The sequence below is a fragment of the Synchiropus splendidus genome, chromosome 4, assembly GCF_027744825.2.
Source record: "Synchiropus splendidus isolate RoL2022-P1 chromosome 4, RoL_Sspl_1.0, whole genome shotgun sequence".
Taxonomy (NCBI): Eukaryota; Metazoa; Chordata; class Actinopteri; order Syngnathiformes; family Callionymidae; genus Synchiropus; species Synchiropus splendidus.
In genome coordinates this window covers 31684296-31699479 of record NC_071337.1, presented here as the reverse complement: position 1 = coordinate 31699479, position 15184 = coordinate 31684296, and the positions used below count along the sequence as shown (strand labels likewise).

The 15184-nt window shown below is 41.0% G+C and overlaps 1 protein-coding gene across 2 annotated transcripts; it reads left to right on the top strand.

Moving 5' to 3' along the window:
- Positions 1-410: 410 nt before the first annotated feature.
- abcf1 (ATP-binding cassette, sub-family F (GCN20), member 1) lies at positions 411-14372 on the top strand. 2 transcript variants are annotated; one of them, XM_053863906.1, is made up of 26 exons: positions 411-595; positions 1217-1266; positions 1352-1429; positions 1875-2007; positions 2077-2108; positions 2336-2419; positions 3568-3618; positions 3707-3799; positions 4714-4794; positions 5996-6091; positions 6189-6311; positions 6391-6491; positions 8442-8527; positions 8632-8771; positions 9945-10093; positions 10647-10730; positions 10844-10968; positions 11581-11693; positions 11782-11956; positions 12502-12576; positions 12713-12783; positions 12865-12897; positions 13098-13266; positions 13342-13406; positions 13557-13629; positions 14071-14372. In XM_053863906.1, the coding sequence occupies exons 1-26, from the start codon at positions 535-537 to the stop codon at positions 14235-14237; spliced, it is 2508 nt and encodes an 835-aa protein (XP_053719881.1). In that variant the 5' UTR covers positions 411-534; the 3' UTR covers positions 14238-14372. The 2 variants fall into 2 exon arrangements, with proteins under 2 accessions (XP_053719881.1, XP_053719882.1); XM_053863907.1 differs by lacking the exon at positions 3568-3618.
- The last annotated feature ends 812 nt before the right edge of the window (positions 14373-15184 follow it).

Genomic DNA, 15184 nt, shown 5'->3' with positions numbered 1-15184 from the left:
AAACAAAAAAAACATCATCCACACCAGTAGATGGTAGTGTAACACCAAGTTGTTTGGTAACCGCCAACATTCAGCCAAATCGAGAAAGTACTCCCTCACCCGATGGCGAATTTGTCAGTCGTAGGATGATAGAGGAAGATCCCGCCTCTAAACCGCTGATTGGCTAGGATGACTCTCGTTCCCTGTACCCTAAACAATTTCAAATGCATTTTATTATTTTGCTATTGAATGAATGACTTAGTTTTAAATGTTGGCCTCTGCTCAGCTAGTTTCCTCAGTTGTTTAGGCATGCGTGTGACGACGGCTCAGCCTGCCATGAACTTGACATGACGTATTCGTTGTCGAATGAGTTTACCAATCGCAGGAGAGCCATTCTATCCTATCAGAGAGCGAGGAAGACGGTAACCTCCTCTACCATCCTACGTTACGCCGACGAGCCACCCGACCGGCATTGGTCTTCTGGGCCCCTATGACACGTGTGTAAAATAAACGACATTCGTAAATATATAGCCATATATCATATTGTGCCAGAAAATGCCCAAAAAAGCCAAAGAGGAAGCAGAATGGGTGGACGACGAAGTCGCCCCGTCGGCAGGTAATCCAGCGTTCGGAACCAACTTGTTAGCATAGCTTAGTCGGTCGTTTTAAAGTTACATAGTTAATGTCGTCATTTAAAATACTGGTTTCAACCTTCGCAACATTATATGAAGGGGACACTGCGCGCGTACGGTCCCCACAGAGAAGTCGACTAGACTCTCAGGATTGGAATTTGTTGCCGTTTCCTTTCTTCTTCTCACGGCGTTATCCATCTGCGGTTGCCGCATCAAGTCAGCCTCGTTCACTCTCGCCCAACCCATGCACCCCCCGGTCACGTAATCCTCGTCATGGAGCGGTCGTACCAGTGTTTTGTCTGTGTGTTAAGCTTTAATTCCAGCTCTGGTATCTGGCAACTAGTCCTAATGGAAGATGTGGTAGTGCAAAATGTGGACCAGGGGCCACATGCGGCCTGCTGACTGTATTCCTGCGGCCCTCTTGAGGTCAGAGTTGTGGCACTTTCTGTTTACCTAGGAATGATGCTTGCCGTGTCTGGATGTCAGCAACTTCTGGATAAAAACACAGTTCCTCTGCAACCAGACAGATGTTCATTTTGATCATCAAAGGAGACGACTTTTGAGATGTTATTAATTGAAATCACCCAATTTTTTCATTCTCTTAGCTGAGAAAACTGTCAAAAAAGGCAAGAAGGACAGAAAGGGGAAAAAAAGTGTGAGTACAGCTTCCCAATTGTCTGTTCATTCTATAAATTGTATAACTCTGACTAATTGAATTGTGCATTCATATTCACATCTAGTTCTTTGAAGAACTTGCCACTGAAGTCAAACCCGAAAAGGTGGAGATATCAGCTCCGAAAGATACACAAGGAAAGCAGGTAAGGATGTTTAGAGAAGTATGTGTGCCGTGGCAGTTAACTCACAAAATAAAAGATTCCCCCCTTCCTGAATCCACGCTATAGACGTGGTTACCCACACTATGCCAACTGAGTTGTTACGTATGGCTCCACTGAGGTGGTAGACACATCTAGAAGAGAGCAGAGATCAATGTAGCTTCATCATCAGATCATGGATCAGATGAACAACTGTAAAAGATATGTAACTGAAAGACCATGGCCATGTTGGTTACATGGAAGAGACATTTCCCAAAAGCAACGTCATCAAACAGTGGCTCAGTCTTGCAAGGAAAAGTGTTGATTCTAAATTGAAGTTTGCCTTATCAAAGTTGTACAAAAATATAATACCAATCAAACTTCATGATATCTTACCCATGCCGGGTAGCAAATGATTGGTGCATTAACGTGTGATATTTGTTGATTTCAGCCTCATAAAAAGAAAAAGGACAGGCGTAAAGGAAAGGGGCCGGAGTCAGACGAGGATGAGAATGTCTTGCATAAATTAAAAAAACTGTCTGTCCAAGCAAGTGATGAAGAAGATGAGGATGTGGAAGAGCCTGGTATGATGCCTTATGTCTTTTCTATGTGTTTATAAATTTTAAATTGTGTGAATCTTTTCTTTCCTGCAGTTGTTCTCAACAGAGGAACCAAGAAAACCAAGGTTTGTTACATCTCTCTGTAAGGGGTGTAAGAAATTGAGTCACTCTAATGTCACAAGTGCTGTATTAATAGGTAATAAATGAGCGTACACCTGACGTAGTATTACAGTGCATCACTAGTCATTAATTGGGTAGTGAGTTATATTGTGGCATTCCTGCCAATACACAGCCCTTATGTCCGTGCCCAACTGTCATGTAAACATTTTCAGCACGTGTCCTCTTCTTTAAGGGTGGAAACATCTTTGCTGCTCTCAGTCACTGTCAAAGTGATGAAGACGAAGACCTTCAGGAAGATGTCAAACCAACAAAAAAGGTACCCCCTTCAATTGGTCAGCTGGACTACATTACTGTATTAGGTGGTATTTTTTTGCTATTATTTCTTTTTTGGTTCAAAATTCCCACCTAATAGCTGCATGAGTTACCATCATTTTATCTTACCTCATTAAAGTGGTAGTAATGGTGTATTCCACATGCTAATGCTTGACAATGATTCTGAATACATTGAACCTAAATACTGGACCAGAAAGGCACACATTTTGGGGAGCTTGCGTTTTCGACTGTATTGTTGTATATTTTGAATTATGGCCATGCAGGTGTGCTAGAGTGCTTTGACCATGCAGTACAAGAACACGAGCAGCATTATTGGTTTCCTCATTGATTGACCCAGCACTCAGGCACTCTTCTGCCTCTGGGGTTCTCCAACCATACAAAGTGATGGAACAGCAATGTTGACGTGATTGATCAATGTGCTAGTACTCCCCCTTGTGGCAGCTCTCACTTGGTGGCGTAGTGTTCAAGAATGCCACTGTCACATTAGATGATTCTTGAAAACGAACGGTTGCCACCATCGGAAATTGGGAAGAACAGAATTAAAAAAAATATTTTTGTCTGTAATTTTATGCTTTGGTGACATTAAATTATTCATAAACATCATCCACATCATCAATATGAATGGCATGGTGAAGTAGTTTAAATATATCTCTTGGTTCTACTGGTTCTATGCTCAGTTAAGGGCTGACCAGGCTCTCCCAACAAAGGACCACCGTACTCTAAACAATGAGTCATTGTCTTCATAGAAAACTGAGCAGTTTTGCTGTGCATGTGTTTTCCTGGACATGCTGTAGTCCTTTAACAAAATGAGCAATTTTGTTTAGTAGCAGATGAAAACATTCTGAATTTTCTTAACTGGTCCCTCTGTAGAAAAATAATTTACTATTAAATTCAGCTGAAAATTGAAACTGGATTCTTGTATTTTGGCAATTTTGTCACTCCTTTCTGCCCAGTCCTGTCAGTTAACTTTGATCGGAATCAGTGTACATTTTTCTCACAGTTATGATTTATTTTGTTTTGATGTTTAGCCATGTATTTATATATATATATATATATATATATATATATATATATATATATAAATAAAAGAGTACATCTAATCTCTAAGTGGAACTCGTGTCTTTGATGCAGGAGATCGAAAAGGGCAGGAAAAAAGATAAACCTAAGCCTGAATTGGAGAAGGTTTGTGGCAGATGGAGCTTTTGCATGCAGTTGAAATGTTCTTTTTTTATTTTTTGTAATTAAAGATCTTAACTTCTAATTTGCGCAGGTGGCATCTGATGAGAAGAATGAGGTAGAGAAGGATGATTTGTCTGAAAAAGCATTGAAGAAAAACAAGAAAACTGAGGCCAAACCTGGCAAGGTCAGTTGGGCTCACAGAATGGTCATTGGCAGACTCGCTTGTTTTCAGTCTGCCATTTAAGAAGTTGTGTACAAACTGAAAATGTTGGTAGTCATTGAGAGTGCCAGTTTCTGCAATGTTGTATTTTTGTTCAATCTCTGGCCCTGTACGTGGCCAGCACTGTCTAGGAAAGAGGATTATCTACAGCGCAGTAAGACAGCGGTCAAACTAGATTCATGTGTCGATGCGTTGCCGTAATAGGGTCCCCCAGAACAAGGCCTTGTGTGGGTCGTCCCATGTGAGGAAATCCCAGTGAAAAACTTAAAATGTTATGGAGGTACAGGACCAGATGAAAATCACTATTGTTACTAAAAAGATGAAGTAGGGTTTCAGGAAGGATTGAGGGTTAAGGGCAATAAAAGCTTTTAGATGAGAAACTGCCCATGCTTCCAGTAAATGTCTACTTTGGCCATTTTAACTAGATATGCTTCTGTTCTGCCCTCTGAAAATCAGTGGGGGAAACTAGAACTTAAATCCAAAGAAGCCTACAGGACCCCACAAAATTAGATCACTTGAAAGTTAGCCTGTTTGCCATCAGCCTGAATTTTTTTTTTTTAGAAATTTGTTACAACTAGAGTTATTCTGTTTTCAAACGGTACAAACACATTCCTAGTTCAATCTGTATGCCAACTGCCATGACTAAAGATTCTCAACTGATTCATGTCTCACTCAGTGCATGTTAGCAGTCCACTGAGAATGAGCCACTATTCAGTAGTTTCTGTCATCTATAGATATAGATGCAGTGCAGGCAACATCATCTGATGTGTATGCAAATAATTTCAATTCATAAATGTGTGATCTATGGCTCCCATACAACAAGATTTGATTCTTTTTCTTTTGCTAATGATAATGATTTGATTTCACTTTGCACACAGAAAATAAAAGTTCCTGAAGTGTCTCACAGCAACGAGGAGGATGAAGATGATGAAGGCAGTGATGGAGGTGACATGATGATGGTTGGTACATTTCTTCACTATCCTGATGTTGTGAATTATTGTTATAATTATAGTATACAGGGTTGATTGGTTAAAAAATGTGGAGATCGCTCAGCTGTGACATCGGTTACAGTCAAATTGCTACCGAATAAATTGAGGAAACTTTTAATCTAACGTATTTTTCGGACTGAAAGTCGCACTAGTGAAAAAAAAAAAAACATTATGAACAAGAAAAACATAAAAACATACCAGAAAAACAACGTATACAAGTCGCACCGGACTTCAAGTTGAATTTTAAGATTTGAATTTTCACTTGGTGCATAAAGCAGTAACACCACAACAGTTCGTCCATTAAGTGATTTGTGTTAATCGCTCCTGAAATAAAATAAAACATAACACAGCCAATCTAGAAGCCAGCTGACTGAGAAACATGGATGTAAAGGGAGTATTTTTTTATTTTTACTGCATTTTATGACTTAGCTTTTACACACGAGTTTCTGCAGCCGTTCTCACCCCTGGTCCATGCCTTCATGTGTCTGGCCTACATGCAAATTTAAATTCCCCAATTATTATTTATTTTCTGACATTTCTTATTAGATTTTTTTCCCCACATTTAACAACACCAAAACCGCTATTTTTGTGTTCCATCTCTGATATGTGCTGTGTTTTTCTTGTTGTGATGCTTAGTCACGTGATCATGCAAAATGTTTGATGTTCTTGATCGACAGTGTAACAAGAAGCAAGATTATCAAGGTGCTCATGTCGTTCAGAGTGAAATAATGTTGAAGAGCAGGTCAATATATTATATATAAATAAATATATAAATATTTTTTATATATTCAAATAGCACCTGAGTATGAGTTGGAAAAATAAACTGCGATTTATAGTCAGGAAAATGCAGTACGTGTGTTTTAAGTTAAAACGGACTCAGTTCTCTCAGAATCTGTCAACAGTACTGACGCTAAATGCAAGATATGTGTAGCTTAGGTCATGATTCCATGGAAGACTGAACTAACTTACTTAAACTGCATGTTGATCATTAATCCCACCCTAGTCAAACACTAATAAACCAACACTGACTTGGACATTCTCACTCTCTCCAACTATAACGACTGTTATACCCTGCTCGGGGGAATGTTGTATTAGATTTGGTTCCTGCTTTGCAAATGCACAATTTAATAATTGTTCCTATAGCTAAATGGCTAATGTGTGTGTGTTTCAGAGTGCTGAGGATGTCATCGCAGAGCAGGCTAAACAGGCAGAGGACGACCCCTTCGCTAATCTCAGCAAGAAGGAGAAGAAGAAGAAAAAGAAACAGGTTACTGCTTGTCAACTCTGACTTGAATTTGTGTGTTGTCCATTCTGGCTTATTTGTCTGAAACGATGGTTCTGAGTTCTAATTTGTCTCATACAAGATGGAGTATGAGCGTCAGGTAGCCAATGTCCGTGCTCAGAATGCACTGGAGGGAGATTTCTCCATTTCCCAGGCAGAGATGTCATCCAGACAGGCCATGCTGGAAAATGCTTCTGATATTAAGGTGCAATCTCGCTGTAAATTCTGATGAACGATCATTCCCATCCATAACACTGATGATCTGTATGTCTGATTCCTAATAGCTTGAGAGATTCAGCATATCTGCTCATGGCAAAGAGCTTTTTGTGAATGCTGACCTTCTCATCGTGGCAGGAAGGAGATATGGTTTAGTTGGACCAAATGGGTAAGTAATACAAATTGTTTTTGTACTGACTGTAGTCTCTACGTGGCTTGTCAAAAATATTGTTACTCAGAAAAGTATTGATACTCAAACGCTGTGTTCTGATACTCTGCGCAATTATTAATCCTTTTGTGAATTTTTTGTCATAATGCATGAACAGTATGTGTGTTTTTCAACAATTATCTACTAACTATGGAGCATATTTGTGGTCCCATGAATTAGTCCGGACTCATTGCTCATCCGTTTCTGCATGCTATTAGAGGTATATTTGGGGTCATTGTCCTGTTTGGTCTTGGACACAAGCCCAGCTTTCCAACCCAGGGCCCTATGTTCTGACCTAAAATCCCCTGATAGTCTTCAGATTCCATGATGCCTTGCACACAGTCAGGGAGCACAGTGCCAGAGGCAGCATAATAACCTCAAAACATCTTTGAACCTTCCCTATATTTAAATGTAGGTACAGTGTTCTTTTATTTGTCGGCCTCGTAACGTTTTCAGGTAACAGTAGAATGTTGTGTTTTACCAAAAAGCTCTATGTCGGTCTCATCAGCCCACAAGACCTTTTTCCAGAAGGATTTTGGCGTACACGCGCGCACTTAGGCAAACTCCAATTGAGCTTTTTTATGTCTCTGTGTCAACAGTGGGATCCTCCAGGGTCTCTTTCCATAACGTTCCATTTCATTCATGACGACACCTTGAGCTTGCAGGCTAGATTCAATATGTGTGGAGCTAGTTTGGGGCTGCTTATCCACCAATACAAGTCCATCCTTTTAACTTGTTTGATTTATATATTTATATATATATATATATATATATATATATATATATATATCTTACCTGTTACTTGCCACAGGTGAGTTTAAACACGCGTCAGATGCCCACAATTTAGACTGGCCCATTTTTGGAGTTTTGTGTGGAATTATGCCAAATTATTTTTTTCTCTGATTTTTTTTTTTTGTGTGTTTTGTTTCAGTAAACACAAAGGAAATAAGTGTGTGACGAAACATTTGTAATTGCAATAATACATCATTTTCTGAACAAATATCAGGGTTGCCAACAACTTCGTCCATTGCTGAATGAGAAATTCGACAAGGAATAAATGTTTCAATTTTGAAAGTGACCCAGATATTCATTTTTAGATCATTCAGGTGTCCATTATGAAAGATAAACACTCTTTCAAGGTCTCCATACTCTCTGGTGGTCTAGAGGCCTGGATTTGATTCCTGGTCAGGGAAGTTTTAGTTCTTTTGAGGTGGAGGTTTGCTTTTTAGTAACTAATGTAATTTCAGTGTCTTTTACAATTATATGGATCCCCTATTCAACACATCAATATTTTTGCTTATTTGTGATCATTAAATGTGGGAGTGGAGTCATGGATTGGTCGCAGTTGCCATTTTTTCTGGTCACTCTTTCAGTATGCAACAGACCATTTTTAGCTAAGCTGCCGCTTGGTAAACATTAATCAAACGTAATGTAGTTAATATAACATTTTTAAGGCCTTGTCAAGTTATTGCTGTTTACCTTTTTGTTTGGTGGCAAATTGTCCACGAACCACACCCATGTGAACGTTTAATGACACTTGAGAGCTTAATGTGGTAGGGAGTGAATCTGAGACTTTGGTTCAAAATCTTTTTTGAGTTGATTTAATCTCCCTGATTCCATGTTTGTTTTAAAAGAAGAATCATCAGTTATGGCTGACATAAACTAAGCCTCAGAGTAGAGTACAGATCACTGTCACCTTTGCTGTGTACTATACCCTCATTTTCAAATATAGAACGCTGTCGATCTGAAGAAAAGAATATGATGTCAAACCTTCCAAGACGTTCATTTTTCACTGATCTGAGCCAAATGTGTCTGCTCTAGTGAATGTCCTCCGATTCACAGCCACGATTCATTGTAGCAGCTATTTTTTCACATACTTGATTAATCGTTATTTTTTATGATGATTTTTAGAAAAGGAAAGACCACATTGCTGAAACACATTGCTAACAGAGCCCTCAGTATTCCCCCTAACATCGATGTGCTACTCTGTGAACAGGGTAAGTGACTGTTCTATTATAACTCTGCGTTAGTCAGTTACTGTCCACTATCACTGCTTGTGTGTGTGCGTGTTTATGTCTGTATTTCCTATGTCTGACTTTAGAGGTGGTGGCTGATGATACACCAGCTGTACAGGCAGTTCTGAAGGCTGACACCCGTCGCTTGAAGCTCCTTGAGGAGGAGAAGCAGCTCCAGGCTCGTCTGGAGAAAGGAGAAGACAGTGTTAGTGAGAGACTGGAGAAGGTCAGTGCAAGTGATGCTCATCAGAAAACTGATCATCTGTTACTATGTCTTGGCTTCTCCCTTCAGGGGTCGCCACAGTTGATCACTTTCCTCCATCTCACCTTGTCCTCTGCTTCCTCTTCTCTGTGTGTCGATCTTCTGCCTGGCAGTTCCAACCTCAACATCTTCATCTACCAATGTACTGGCTATCTCTCCTCTGTACATGTCCAAACCATCTCCATCTAGCCTCTCTGACTTTGTCTCCTAAACACCTGACCACATGTGCTGTCCCTCTGATCTACTGCTTCCTGATCCTATCCATCCTGCTCACTCCCAGAGAGAACCTCAGCATCTTCATCTCTGCTACCTCCATCTCTGTCTCCTGTCTTTTCCTCAGTGCCACTGTTTCCAAACCATACAATATTGCTCACCCTTTTGTCACACATCACACCTGACAATTTTCTCCAATTATTCCATCCTGCTTGCACCCACTTCTTCACCTCTTTCTCACACTCTCCATCTCCCTGGAGGTCTTATCTCTGCATCCAGTAACTTCATCTGTCCACTTGGGTCCCTCTCATTCACACACATGTATCCCATCTTACCGCAGCTAACCTTCATTCCTGTCCTTTCTAAGGCAAACCTCCACCTCTCTAGCTTATCTTCCACTTGCTCCCTGCTCTCACCACAGATCACAATGTAATCCGCAAACGTCATCGTCCAAGGGGCTTCTTGTCTAACCTCATCTTTCCACCTATCCATCACCATGGCAAACAAGAAGAGGCTCAGAGCTGAGCCTTGGTGCGGTCCCACCTCCATCACACAAGTCTCCTTATCCACTTTTTTATTTCCAGATGACACACCAAGAACTCCTCTACTTGTCTCCCTGATCACCTCAGGTGTATTTGTCCAATATTTGTCTTGGCCACCCAAGGCCTGCTTCAATCCCTCCCTGAACACAACACAAGACTCTTCCTCTATCAGCTTCCACCACTTTGTCTTCTTCTCTGCCTTTGCCCTCTTCAGCTTCCTCACACCACAGCACCATCCTATGTTGGCTTTAGAATTTATTTAGAATTTAAGACACTTCTTTGTGAAAACAAAGAAGTGGAGATTTCTGAAAAGTCCATTTGAGTGTTCCTGTATAAGTCAGAGAAACTGATTTTTACAGACTCATCAATCATGTCTCATTAGGTTTACGAAGAGCTGAGTGCAATTGGAGCTGCTGCTGCTGAGGCCAAGGCCCGAAGAATTCTAGCAGGTCTGTCGTTCACTCCTGAGATGCAGAACCGGCCCACAAAGAGGTTCTCTGGAGGATGGAGAATGAGAGTCTCCCTGGCCCGGTAAACCCTGAATCACCGTCTCTTTTTTTAGTTTTTAACTTTCTGAGTCACCTTTCTGTATCATTGCAGATGTGTGATTCTAAGCTTGGAAAACCTTTGAGTACAATTGAACAAATCAATTGCCTTTCTTATACATTTTAAATGGTCAAGAGAATTCATGGACATCGTGTATATGGGTTAAAAGAACTAGTGTTATTTAGAGCGTTGGTCAACAGACATGGAAGGCTTTTGGTACTGTGCAGAGTGCTATTGCTCTTGCGGTCTATTATGTGCTATCATTCCTTTTCATTGCATGGATCATGCATGTGTCAAAGGCTTTTCTCCCCTTACTCTAATTTTGGCAGAGTGAGTCATGAAGATAGGTCAATGACAAATGCTTGGCAGAGAAGATATCCCAGATCTGCATTTCCTGAAAGTTCTTCTGTCTCAACCGCGGGCATGGATAGCAGATGAATCTTGGGCAGTCTGCTGAAACTCTCGACTCTTCCTCTGACTGGTTGTTGCTGCTGCCTTGCATAAAGGTCTGATACTGACCTTTGCCATTTTTCCACAGAGCTCTTTTCATGGAGCCAACTCTGTTGATGCTGGATGAACCCACCAACCACCTTGACCTTAACGCTGTCATCTGGCTCAACAAGTTAGTGGCCATTTGAATGGGATCGATTTACATTAGAAACCTGCTGTAAAACTTCACATTTATGCATTACTTGAAGTTGGTCATATTGTCACTACATTCTCTCCTGTACACAGCTACCTGCAAGGCTGGAAGAAGACCCTCCTTATTGTTTCTCATGACCAAAGTTTTCTGGACGATGTTTGTACAGACATCATCCACCTGGACAACCAGAAACTATACTACTACAGAGGAAACTATTGTGAGGAAACATTCACTTTACTAATTTCATTCTTCCCACCCAAGCATTTTATTTGGACAAGCCAACAAAGATTGGTCTTGTTTGCCTCAAACACAGAATGTTAGCTGTCCAGCAATAATCTTTTTATTGCTTTTTCACATTTATGATATGTGATACCGATAGAAATATATGTATACATATGTCTCATACCCACCAGAGTACATCTGTGCAGTGTGTTGGTCCTTCTTCTCAAGGTCTTTTTTTTAATTTGTATTCCATGACTATGTAGAAAGTGACTTATGTTTAAAGGGGTGTATTTATTTAAGTTTGGATGTTAGTGTGAAATGCTGCCTTCCTCAAGCCTTTCATTGTCCAGTAAAGTGAAGTCTGAAAAATACTGTTGTCAAGTCAAAAGGTTATGATGCTGAAGCTCCAAAATTAAAATTTGCTTGGGAATTTCAGTTACATGCTAACTTGTTTGGTTTGTAAATCTTTAATGGCCAGTATAACAACGAATGATGTACAGGAAATCTTTTCTGGCTGATGGTGACTCTCATTAATTTGGCTGCCGATACTTTTGTATAGCTTTTTCCCCTCTGAAGTTTAAAACGCATCTTTGTGTTCTTGTCCCAGTGACCTTTAAGAAGATGTATGTGCAAAAACAAAAGGAACTCCAGAAACAGTACGACAAGCAGGAAAAAAAACTCAAGGAGCTGAAGGGTGGGGGCAAGTCCACAAAGCAGGCTGTAAGTGTTAATGCCCACCTCACCATGAACGTCAAATGCTATCAGATCGTGATCGCTTGAGTCATGCATGCATTAATGTTCACCTCAGGAAAAGCTGACAAAAGAGGCTCTGACAAGGAAGCAGCAGAAGGGAAAGAAGAAGACTGGTCAAGAGGAGGAGAGTCAGGAGGCCCCAGAGCTGTTGAAGAGGCCGAAAGAGTACACAGTCAAGTTCACTTTCCCCAACCCCCCACCTCTGTCTCCCCCAATCCTGGGACTACACTGTAAGTTGGCAACGTCAAGCTGTGACTTTTTCCCAAAACTGATATCATTTACGTTAGTATAGCAGTGCTGCATCTGTGATGATGAATTATACCTGAAAGACCAGATGTAAATGTTTGTTTGTGTCATGGCCAGTGGGCCACCATGCTGAGCGGCATACCCTGTGCACATTGAGCACCGAATAAACCATGAAATCGGTTCTCTAAAAACCTCTCCTGAAGTTTGATTAAACACTGAGTGGAACATTCCTCGAGTGTTGCTAGGTGTGTTGTGGCCATCATCGTATGGAGATGCATATTAAAGCCATTGTTCTGCAAGTATCCAATTGAATACCCTGTACCGAAACGGCCTGGCCCAAGTACTTGCACTGCTACTCGCCTGGTAAATAAATGTGAAATGATGCAAAACTCTGTGTAGCTACAATTAACGTAACACATTGAAGACCTCATGTTATGCTTCATTATTTCACTTCTCGCCTCTTATTGTAATTTGAAAATACGTCAAACTGCAGTCACTGAAAATATACTACTGTCCTCCATCCTTGTAGGTGTGGACTTTGGCTACAGTAAAGACAAAGTTCTCTTCAAGAATGTGGACTTTGGCATTGATATGGACTCGAGGAGTAAGTTCAATTGAGGGGCATTTTAATGTACACAGAATGTAATAAACCATGAACTGTTGTGAAACTGGTTGCAACAGCGTCATAATCTCCTTGTGAACCTGCACCCCAGGACTTATGTTTCCAATCTTCTCTTCAGTTTGTATCGTTGGTCCTAATGGTGTCGGAAAGAGTACTCTGTTGCTGCTACTCAATGGAAAAATCAACCCTGTACGTATTCACCGTGTAGGAATTTTGTTCTGCTGATGTCAGCGTTCAGATGAATCACCTGGAGTTTTTTTTTTCCTCCAGACCAAGGGAGAGATGAGGAAAAACCACCGTTTGGTAAGGGATTTACATGTATATTGTCTACATCTTACTACGGTTGTTCGAGGTGCAAAAAAAAACCCATTGGACTCCCTTTAACCTGATAAACCATACTCTGAGGTGTACGTGCGTGCTACATTCACAATAAATGATGTACAATATATTGGACATGGACACTGCCTGTTTCTAATGCCTGGGCATCTGTTGTACTCCTGCAGAAAGTGGGCTTCTTTAACCAGCAGTATGCTGACCAGTTGAACATGGATGAGACTGCCACAGAGTACCTGATGAGGAACTTCAACCTGCCCTACCAGGATGCAAGGAAATGTTTGGGGAGGTTTGGTCTGGAGAGCCACGCACACACCATTCAAATCTGCAAGCTGTCTGGTACAGATGCCGACCAAGTTTGAAAGAGACCGCTCCCAGGCAGTGATCTCAGTAAGATGTGCTGTCTTCCAACAGGTGGTCAGAAGGCCCGAGTGGTGTTTGCTGAGCTGGCCTGTCGGCAGCCAGATGTGCTGATTCTGGTAAGTGCTTTTCAACCCTCGCAAAGACAGCACTGCAAATAAGGCCACAGGTGAATTGTCTCATGCAGTTTTCAATCCTCCAGCTGCGCTGGGGTTGATCTGGAGAGGTCAGAGCTCACCTTCTTACATGTTCTTTCTCTCTATTTGTAGGATGAACCTACCAACAACCTGGACATTGAGTCTATTGATGCTTTATCAGAGGCCATCAATGAGTACAAAGGAGGTGAGAATCTGCTCAGTCCGACAGTTTGCTCCTATCCAATTGATCAATCCACGTTGTACATAAACGGATGCAATGCCACTGTTCAGAAAAGATAAGCTCACTTCTTTTGCACCTCACTAGTTACAACATGAACAGAATTCATACTTCAGAATGTTTCTCTTATCACCAAATCGAACATTTCCAACTGTTTCCCACTGAAAGCTCTGGGTGTAGTTAAGAGATGCAGCACCATGAGTTTCAGAATGTGTCATTTCATCACTGTCGATGTCCAGCTACCTGCTTTCCAACCTTTTTTTGGCAACCATTTATTTTCATTGATGAAAAACAATATTGTAATATTCTGTCCAATTGATTCCATGTGCAAGTATGTTTTTAGAAAATATTTAATAGGGTAGTGATCCATTTTATGCAATGTCTAATTGTTCATGTTGCGTCCACCAGCTGTGATCATTGTGAGTCATGACGCTCGACTCATCACCGAGACACAGTGTCAGCTGTGGGTGGTGGAGGATTTCACCATCAACCACATCGATGGAGACTTTGATGACTACAAACGGGAGGTGCTGGAGTCGCTAGGGGAAACCATGATCAACAAGGTCAACCCATGATTGCTGCGGGACCATCCACCGGAACTCCAGTTTTCATATTCATCTTGGTTCACTTTGTTTGACTTTTTATTTTTAAATCAAAACCTTGATCACGTCAAATGAAGAGATTTAGCTGTCATATTAATACATTCACAATAAATGATGTACAATATATTGTTTCATTTTTTTTGCCCCTTTACAATTCGCTGCCCAAGGTTCATCTCACACCAGAGTCCCAAGGGAGGTGTTTACAAGATGGGTTAGAATGGTGGATGCAAAAGTTTGTCGGGCTGGAAGGGGAGCTTTGACAGCAGATAAGGAGGTGAGAACTGCAGCAGACAAGGAGCGAGATGCACACATACAAATGCATAATGACACAAGTGGGCTTCAATAATGACCACCTTCATGCAAAGTAGCTGAGTGGAACAGTCTGGGGAGAATTTCTGGGTTCAGAGAGGGATCGAAGTCCAATCCGTGGAATGATGATCTAATCACCAGATGAAGGCAGAGAGAAGATGAAACAAGTGCCAAAGGAGATGCTTGTGTTGAGGTCACAGAAATCAGGGAACTGACCGCAACTGAGTGAGGAAGCGGTCAAAGACCAGAAGTGGGGATCAACTGAGGCAGAGTGGTCATTTCTGTGCTGTGCAGCCTGTGGTGGAACCCAACTCTTGGTTTAGTGACAATTTTTAAATATGAGCTGCCACGGACTTCGTCGGCGAAAGCTTGGTGTTGTGTTATTATTCTTAGATTCCACTAGATGGCACTGTTTATTCAACGAGATTTAAAAAAAAAAAAAAACATTAATTCGTATTCCTAGTACGGTTTGATGATCTTGATTTGGGCTTTTGATTCCCAGCTGGGAAAATTAACCTTTTTGTTGTCTTTCATAGCACTGAGCTTTGTTTAAGTTCACTCAAGTAAAAGATCATTGGAGTGCAGTAACGTATACATAAATAAAACCTGGT

Coding starts and splice junctions, on each gene's coding strand:
- abcf1 (XM_053863906.1), top strand. CDS start 535: ATGCCCAAAAAAGCCAAAGAGGAAGCAGAATGGGTGGACGACGAAGTC. Junction 6,092..6,188: donor AGAAGAAGAAAAAGAAACAG/GTTACTGCTTGT, acceptor GTCTCATACAAG/ATGGAGTATGAGCGTCAGGT. Junction 13,630..14,070: donor CATCAATGAGTACAAAGGAG/GTGAGAATCTGC, acceptor TGCGTCCACCAG/CTGTGATCATTGTGAGTCAT.